The sequence below is a fragment of the Pyrus communis genome, chromosome 16 (genome assembly GCF_041283825.1).
Source record: "Pyrus communis isolate YQ-2024b chromosome 16, ASM4128382v1, whole genome shotgun sequence".
Classification (NCBI taxonomy): Eukaryota; Viridiplantae; Streptophyta; class Magnoliopsida; order Rosales; family Rosaceae; genus Pyrus; species Pyrus communis.
The window spans coordinates 9,808,956-9,818,576 of NC_142580.1; the positions used below are offsets into that span (position 1 = coordinate 9,808,956).

A 9,621-nucleotide genomic window follows, 5' to 3' on the forward strand; every position below is an offset into this window, starting at 1 on the left:
GGAAAAGGGCAAAAAAACAAAAAAATTAATAAAGAGGGACTTTGCGCGACGTAGTACAAAATATATAAATTAAAATCTACTTACTAAATACATATACCATTGAATTTGATGGGGGTACGAAATTAGATTCAATGATTCAACCGTCAAACTTGTTTGTATATACTTTGAGATCGCATACGCAAAAAATCGCAAAAAAAAAACATTCAGAGATCAAGTAACGGGACAAAAAATTTCATCAGTTATAACCAAAAATCACAATTTAATGGTTATTTTAACTTCGATTTTTATGATTTTTTTACAGGTACACTCCTTAAGCCTACGTCACGCAAAGTTGGCAAAAAAAGGGTAAAGTATTCTTTGTTTGGTGCCAAGATCTTGCACGACGCATAAAACGTCGCGCAAAAGGCATTTGCGCGACTAAGGCTAACGTTGCGCAAAATACCTTTGCGCGGCGCAAGAGCTAATGCGTCGTGTAAAGCTGTTTTGCGCGACGCCACTCTTTGTTGCGCAATGTTTCGTCGCGCAAAGTCCTTTTGCGCGACGTTTTGTGTTTTTGGTCGCGCAAACATACTTTGCGCAACGAAATGTTATGCGTCGCGCAAAATTCAGTCGCGCAAACATGTTTTTCTACTAGTGCATGCATTCAGCAGCATTTATACCTGTATTTTTGAGATCTGTGGATATCAAGGTTGCCGCTGCTCATTTTTCTGCAGATCGCAAGTTTGACGTTGTAACCGTTCCTTGTCGTGTTCGCCATCACCTCTGATCGTCGTCTGCAACACAAGCTCACAGACATGCAAATACATTAGACTCGGATTTCACTATTGCATTTGGGCTGGAAATAAAAAATCAATGAGCAGAGAAGAGATCGATGCGTTTTACCCTTGTGCGTCGGCAGACCGTGATGGCTGAAATAGGTGGGCTGGGCTCAGGTCTGAGGTTTTTATTGAAGGCAGAGGGTTGCAGAAATGGTGGATGAGTGAGGCGCGGCTGAGGGCGTTTGTTTGCGTTGTGTATAAGAAAAGCGAGATAAATGCAAGGAGGGTAGAGAGATGAGTCTTAAGTGGAGTGGCGCTGGGCTCGAGGCTACAGAGAAGATGAGATGAGAGAGATGCTCTCCAACGGCAGCTTGTTGGAAATGAGACATGGAGCTGATGACTGATAACTCGGCTTAAATAGTGTCTTGTCACGGGAAGGCTTGCACGTGTCGTCTGTAAGAGGCTCAGCGCCTCTGTTGCTTCTTGGTCACGAGTTCGATCCCAGCGCCTGGCAAATTTGTCCAGGTCGGTGATTCCTTTCCTTTTTCTTTTTTTCTTTCTGCTTTATTATTTGTTTATTTTAATTTATTCGTTTCGTTTATGCTTTACCTTTCTTCTAGTTTATTTATTTTAGGCTTTCGATTTAGCTTTTACCGTTTTCCCTTTTGTTATTCAATTTGTGTCTATTTTTCTACACCTTGAGGACAAAGTGTGAAATAAGTTTGGGGGTGGGAAAGTAAAATTTTAGGTTTATAATTTTTTATTTTCATTCTTTTAAAGTTAATAACCATAGATTATTTTAAATGTTAAAACAAATGAACATGGCGAAGGTTAATCTCACATTAGAGTCTCTTCTATTTATCGTTGCTTAAACACTAATTCATAAATTATACTTTGACAATTTGCACATTCACATCAGCATGGTTTGTGGGGAGTGAGATTGAAACACTTACTTTTAGTCTAAGTAATTTTTAATTTTTGTTATAAATAAAGTAAAGTTTAGTTCTTGTTATGAATAAAGTAATAATTGTTCCACCCGAGACTTTGATTCATAATCAGGCCAGTCTTGCCTGATCAACAATCATTCTCGCGTCAAACGGTAGAGTCTTGGCATGAGGCAGAGTGGTTAGTTAGTTTTGTAGCATTTTCAGCTCAAGTTAATAAGTCCTTATGGGTATTCTACACCTAGTGCCCTAAAGCCTTTGTGGTTTGGGAGTCATTAACCTAAAGTTCGTTACATGGGTTGGATATAAAGCTAAAGGGAACTGACATTGCACGACCACTACTGTTACTGAAAAAAATCTATGAAAGGGAAAAAAAATTGAGAAGAATCGAAAAGAAGAAAGGAAAACAAAAAAAATAGTTATATTTGAAGTTAGTATATGTGAAATAAAATGACGAGAGGTAAGGGTTTTAGTCGAGTCTCCTTAACTATGTTGGTTGGTTCACCTTACACCGAAGGAAGTTTGTGAATTCTTTTCTAATTGATTCTAAATGGCTTAGACTTTGTGGTGGGATTAGTTGGAACTGCTGGAAAGATGTTTTGATTTTTAACGTGTTCTATGGACTGCAACTTGAAGATGAAATTTTTTGTCTTAGTTGAGATTTAATAAAATTTATAGTTTGTTAGTTTTTATTTTTGTTTTCTAGTTTTGTTTTGTTTGAGGACAAGCAAAAAGCTAAGTTTGGGGGTATTTGATGAGTCGATATTTTACTATATATTTTACCCTGTTCTTAGTATTAATTTATTGGTTATTTTGTGAGAAGTTTAATATTTTGATTTATATTCTTAATGTAGGACATTCGATTTCCTCTTGAGCAAAAAGTAGTCAAACAGATGAATTTTGGAGTGATTCTAATTGGAGGATGTTTGTGAGTCTCTTAACTTGATCGTTCAAAGTTTCATAATTTTCTACTAAGCGGTTTATTTATGGCAATGAAATAAAGGAGCAGCGCACAGTGCTGTCAAACTGACGTTATGGGATTCTTTGGGCTTTTTGGCATCCAAGATGATGTCTTTGGGTTCGAGGCCTTCTGCAATTATGTTCGGGACATCTCAAGCTTTAATTCTAGCTATTTTGGAGCCTGAAGATCCAGAAACGTGGCTATTTTGAGACTATCCAGATTTTGGGCGAATTTTACTAATCAATTTAGGATTATGTTACCTAATTTATTTTAATTTATTTGATTTCCTATTATTATTCTAAGGCCTTTTCCAGGTAGGGTTTTATTTTCTAATAGTATAAATAAGGCTTTTTAGCCATTAGGGTTTAGGAGAGAAGAGAGGGGGAAAAGAATAGAACGCATGCACACTTTAGAGAGCTTTTGGATTCAAGTTTATTTTCAACGTGTTTTTTATCTTTGTTTTTAATAATATTTTGTTTTATGATTGTTAGTAACTAATTTCCATTTGCTAGGGCGAGGCCATGAGTCTTGGTAAGAATATGTAGTTTCTTTCCAATTTGCTTATGATATTATGCATACAAGTTTTGAATTATTAATCACCGGTTTAAACTATCTAATTGTCTTAATGCTTAGCTACCATTAAGATCTTTAGAAAAGTAATTTGATGTAATTTTGGTAGGAGGTCGGTCCCTGAAATTGATGAAGGCTTCTTGTGATTAATATGTGCAAGTTCACTTAGGATGAATGCCACGTCTTAAGGGTTGTATGGTTTTTCAAAAGGTTTCATAAAGCTTAATGAGTCATGCATGTTTAGATTTGATCTGAATATCACAGACGGATTGCATGTTTGATATACGCTCTATGTTAGGGGTCCAAGTACGCATATTTTAGGAAAACCTAACCTTCAAATATGCATGTGTAATTCATAAGTAATTGGAAAAACTACATAGGATTGTTAAGGCGACGGCAGAACCCTAGGCTTTTACAATTTAATTTTCAAAAACCATTTTCTTTTAGCTTATTTTATTTTGTCATTTTATTTTAATTATTTTCTATTAAATTCGTTTTTATTATTTGAAATAAAATAAAAAATCACCTTTTTCTCAAACTTTGTTTTAGAGAATTAATTAAGATTTGATTTAACATAAATTATTCATTCAACTGAGGAGAACGACCTTGCTATAGTCATCTATACTACAATTACCTTGTACTCTTACAAGTATTTTAGTGTTTTTATCCCTACTTTTGGAGATTGTAAAATACCTTTCAGTTAATCTCCATTTTATAGCTACATGAATTGTCACATGAGAATCGACACTTCAATTACCTAATTGAATACACTTGGATTTCTACCACATAATAGCATAACTTAAAGTGATGATGAAATGAAAATTTTGATTTAGTTTTCCTTGGAAACCATTTTGCAAATCATACCATAAATACGCCCATGAACTCACACACCTATGATGAAGATTTAAGAGCTTGTTTTCCTCATCTTTGGTGTAGCATGACTCACATCGTTGGCAGTTCTTACTTCTTGCAATGGAATTTTCTTAGCTTGTCTGGTTTTCGATTTTTAAATTAGTGTCCATCTTGGCATACAGGTTAGACTTGCTTTCCTAACGTGTTATTTTATTTTTATTCCTAACATATTTCTTTTGGTGTTTCAAAGCTTTATAACTTTTATTTTTATTCCTAACCTATTTTTCTTGTATATCTCGTTTTGCTTTCAAGAAGGATCCAGTTTATGTCTCCTCCTCTCTTTTATTTGTATTTTTCTTGTTGCCTTAAGAGGGGACATATTAATATCTCTCATCGGTTTCATGTATATTGCATTTTGTTTCAAAGGAGTAAGGTTTATATTCCACTCATCAATTAGGTGTAACTTTTTTTTATTCAATAAAATTTTCCTTCTACCATTGAGATTTCTTAAGAGCTTAAAAAATTATCAAAGTTACTACTTAGTACTACGGTCGTCACTTGTGAGTAAGAAGTTTTATGTTAGATTCTCATCAAAATCGAATTTGGAACCACTTTCTCGCTAGCCAATTATGAGGTTAAGCTCACATCCTCCTTTTAGCGTAAATAATATCGTTTATTAAAAAAAAAAAAATTATCAAAGTTAGAATGAAATGTGGATAAAAGAGAATTCATGAGGGGAGTTTGGAAAATTAGGCTTCCTATGAATGTTGCCCACGCTAATAGGACAATACCAATTTCTTACATTAATTTTAGTCAAAGAAATCTTGAAGCCGCCTCGACAACTTGATCGTAAAAAAATTGTGTGGTGTGCTAACTCGATATATTATATTGAAATTTGTAGTGGATTATTCTGAGTCACTTGTCTGCATTATTAATTTAATAGTGAGTCAATTCTGGCTGCCAAGTACAATTATATGAATTCAGATCTTTGTCGGATTCTTTTTATGAGGATCTTAAAGATCTGTGAATTATATTCGCTCATTGTATATCTTGCAGTCAGAAATTATTTTAAATATTTTTATTTAAAATTAAATACAAACAGTAACTAACAAAAACTGATCGCACTATGTACAATAAACGAACACGATTTATGAATTCCTAATATTCTCTCTAAAATGATCTAGAGAGAATCCTGTTGGAAATTATATTGAATATACCCTTGATTATTTTTTCAGTACTAATTAGAATACTGTAATTATCAACTGTTATATTCAAATGTATATTGTTTTATTTTTTCTTTTCGACTCTGTTAGAAGAAAGATTAGAAATGTTGCATCCAATTACTGATGTTTACTAGATATGTGCAGAGACAGTACTTTCGTTATTTAGTAGTTGGAGGGTAGGAAATTCAGGATCAATTGCTACATACCTTGCCTGCAACTGGTTCTGATTGTTGGCAATATCCACGTGGCAAAGGGTGTTAGACTGATAGAGTTGGTTATTTCTGTTATGATTAGTTATACCAGTTAGTTTTGAAGCTAAGCTTCGTACTCTATATAACTGAGTGGTGAATCATATTGTAATTCATTCAAGTCTATTGATAATAAAGATCATTTCATTTCTTCTCTGTTGGCTCTCTAGCTCTTCATCTTCTCAATTCTTCACTGCTCTTTAATTTTTTCAATGTAGTTAACATTGACTTCTGAGTCATTTAATTTTGTTTATGGCCGTATAGAAATCGTTCAAAGCTGATTTTTTTTTTTTCTTTCTATGTTTTTAATGTACCATGAAGCTAAAAGAATTACAAACGTAAGAAAAGTTCTGGAGCCCATCAGTTTGGACAGAAAAACTCAAAGAATTATTTGATTATTTCTTGAATTGATGAGTTACATTGGAAGCCAAACGGCGTAAAAAGACATAAGCACAGCCCTGGGGAAGGCAGAGTCCTAAGGAAATTAAACAAAATGAAAATGAAAAAAGTTCAAAATTTATTACAAATTTTATTTGCGTTTTGATAATCTAAAAGACCTCATTTTGCCTTAAGCACGATGGGGTTTATAGTATAACCATGAGTTTTATTCTGCTCTCAATTCTCTGTAAAAACGAGATATTATACGCACAATATGACACCATGATATTTCTTGGCCTATTATGTCGTCATATCAATTGAATCCAATATTTCTCAATTTTAATTCTTCTTTTCAAAATTTTTTCATCTTTCATCGTGGAATTGTCTTGTATCTTGTCCTACGTCAGACTCCTCCTCTTGAAAAGAGCTCGATCTCGAGGGCTAGTAGACAACTTCCTTGTTAACCAAATGGATTCTTAAACTTGAGAAGCCCAACTTTCCGTGCACTTAGGTGAAATAATCATGAAATTAATTTCATAAACAAGATTGAAATATGCCAATGGGTAATCAAAATGTTCTTCCTTACCTAATGTAGAAGTATAATTAAACTTAATTTTTCGACCTACTTTAAACAAAACAAAGTTCTAAAAATTACAAAGTGATAAATTAAAGAGATTTCTTAATGTCACTAGTGAGCACCCACTCAACCATTTTTGTTGACAAGGAACACTCAATGACACCAATAAAATATCAAATTGCTCAAGAAAAATTGCAATCGTGCAGCAGATTCTTTTTGCCCACTACTCCAGGCTTGAATTTTTCGTCCTAATCTGTTTGACTTCAATGACATTGTCACCGGAGAGCAACCGGAGGAAGGAGCTTTTGTGAGGACAAAGACGAGGCCTTGTCTTTGTGGGATTGTTCTTTGATAAGAATCGGTATGGATGCAAAGAGAGAAGGAGGGGAAGACATATAGAGATAGACAGAGAGTAGAGAGAGAATTTGAATCCATCCTTGTCTGTTGTTCATGGTCTGGTGCGGAACTTAGCAGAGAAAGGGTGCTTGTCGTTATCACGTCGGGTAGGTGAATACGGATGCTGGTTCCTTGAGTTTTTTCCTCCAGTTTTTTTGTTTAATTTTATTTGTTTCATATTAAAGAAAAGTACACTGAGGTTATCTAGGAATCAGGGTGGGTGAGAAAAGAGTACTTCCGTTTTTCAATATTTATTGGTGGGGGAGAATATAAAGCGGGGTGAGACAATATGACTTATGTGTGGTATTAGCAGCACTCTTCCATTAAATGGTAATTTAGAGTGAATAACAAGACTGGGTAATAACTTGTGTTATTACTGTAACACGATGTTCAACGTCGATAATGCAACAAACAATATCATTCAATAACTTCAAAATTGTTTTGTAGCATAGGACATTAAACTTTTTATTATTATAGTAATATTATTCAAACAAAGGTCGCAATACCCATAGTATTTTTCCAACTAAAGCATCACTGAATGAAAAACAAAAACATAAGAAACTTGAACTTATGCCATGAAGAGAACAAAGGTAACACACAAATTACATATATGGATAACATCAGATTTAGTTGTAGGCATCAGGGTTGGCCACGAGGTAGGCTTCAAGGAGCTTGAAGAGACCGGAAGCCTTCTCTTTGCCAGCTTTAATATGCTCTTCCTTGATCTCAACATCACCCTTGGCATGGTAGTGGCTAGTGGTTTTGATGACGGATCCTCCATTAGGTGATGCGATCAATTTGGTCTCATAAGTGATCTTCTCAAGCTTATCAGACAAGGTATCTCCTTCAATCATAGAGTAACTGTATGTAAAGTTGTCTTTGTCAATCCCATTGATCCTTTGCTTAACATACCCGTATTGGCTGCCTGCAAATGAATTAAAACATAAATTAGTACAAAAAAAGTCGTTAATAACTTTGAGTTCATTCAAGTGTAAAACAGACGAAAAGAGGCTGAGAGTAATGAGGGTTGTTTAACCTTCACCAAAGGTAACTTTCTTGATGGTTCCAACACCTCCATCGCCTTCGATGATTTCAGTGCTTTTAATTGCTTGTGGAGCAATCTTCGGGATGAGGTTATCACCATCGAGGATAAAAGCCTTGAACAATCTAGGTGCAGGGATGACAGAGGTGAACTCGGTTTCATATGTGAAAACACCCATGATGAACTTTGGATTTGGAAAATGATTAAAGAAAAAGAGTATACTAAGACACTTGTCCAACTACGATGAGGTTTTGAGTTGGAGAGGAAAGAATGCTGAGGGTGGTATTTATAGATCACAAGTAAGAGTCTGATGCTGAGGTGTGATGGCGGTCCTTCTTGTTTGTCTACCAGTTTATGCGAGTCGGTACTACAATTCCATCCGATATGTCCTAAACTATCAAAGAGAGCACTAGGGGCCGAATTATTTTCAACACTTGCCTTTTGATTCTGTACTAGACAAAAGATTGATTGGGATCGGGCTCTGTGTAGTCTTTTAACTCTTTTACATTTTAATTTGAATTTTCAATTGATTTGCAGTTTTTCAAATGGTTGGCCTTGAAAGTCAAATTAACTGAAATATTTTTAAATGGATCTAATGTCTGTATCAAAATTTGTTAAAATAAATTTATATATCTAAATGTCTGTATCGAATGGATATATCAAAATACATTAAATGAATTAATAATTGAATTTTCAATCCATTTGCAGTTTTTCAAATGGTTGGCCGTAAAAGTCTAATTATCTGAAATATATTAAAATGAATTGATGTACCTAATGTCTGTATTGAAATTTGTTATAATAAATTTATATACCTAAATGTCTGTGCCAAATGGATATACCAAAATATATTAAATGAATTAATATACTTAAATGAAGATTACAAAGTATATCAGGATATATTATATGAAAAAAATAAGTTAACCTAAATGTCTATAACAATTTGAAAAAAAAAATGTCTCTATCAAAAATATACTATAATAAATGAAAAGAAAATTAGGATAAATGTAATTAATTCATTAAAACTAGAAAGAAAAAGACAAATTAAATATTAAAATATAATCAATATATGAGGTGATTAAATGTATGATGACATGGACATTGAGTTAATTGACTAAAATTCGTTTTTTAATCTTACATGATGTTTTAGTCTAAAAATGATATTTTTCAAGGATTAAAATAAAGTTTTCTATTAATAAGGGGAAAATGTTGGAGAGCTTAATTTGCTTTAATACTTTGACAGTAAGAATTGAATAAGCTGTTATTACTGCATATTTAGATTAACACATTAAAATTCGTATTTCATTATTATTATGTTTTTAGATCAGTCAAACAAGAATCTCCACGAAGAGATGTTTAATTTCTCAAATCGTAAAAGTCAGCATCATGGGTGTTGTCACATAGGAAACTGAATTCTGCTCAGTCATTTCTTCTACTGAGTTATTCAAAGCCCTTGTTCTTGATGCCAATAACCTCGTGTCATAGATTGCGCAAGAAGTAGTCAAAACTGCTGAAATTCTTGAGAGCAACTCCATCCTACAAAGGCAATTGTTGTCCAGAGTATTGAGCTAAGACAATTACTATTTTAGTGAACTGTAAATGACCTACAAATTATTTTTGCATTGTGACGTCATGATGAAGTCAGCATGACATCATATTGCCTCAAGTGCAAAGG

At 33.8% G+C, this 9,621-nt stretch overlaps 1 protein-coding gene across 1 annotated transcript; it reads right to left on the bottom strand.

Annotated features, from left to right (window-relative positions):
- Positions 1 to 7,343: 7,343 nt before the first annotated feature.
- On the bottom strand, positions 7,344 to 8,279 carry LOC137731510 (major allergen Pru ar 1). The gene is made up of 2 exons (XM_068470630.2): positions 7,944 to 8,279; positions 7,344 to 7,832 (listed from the first exon to the last, which is right to left on the bottom strand). The coding sequence occupies exons 1-2, from the start codon at positions 8,125 to 8,127 to the stop codon at positions 7,534 to 7,536; spliced, it is 483 nt and encodes a 160-aa protein (XP_068326731.2). The 5' UTR covers positions 8,128 to 8,279; the 3' UTR covers positions 7,344 to 7,533.
- Between the last annotated feature and the right edge of the window lie 1,342 nt (positions 8,280 to 9,621).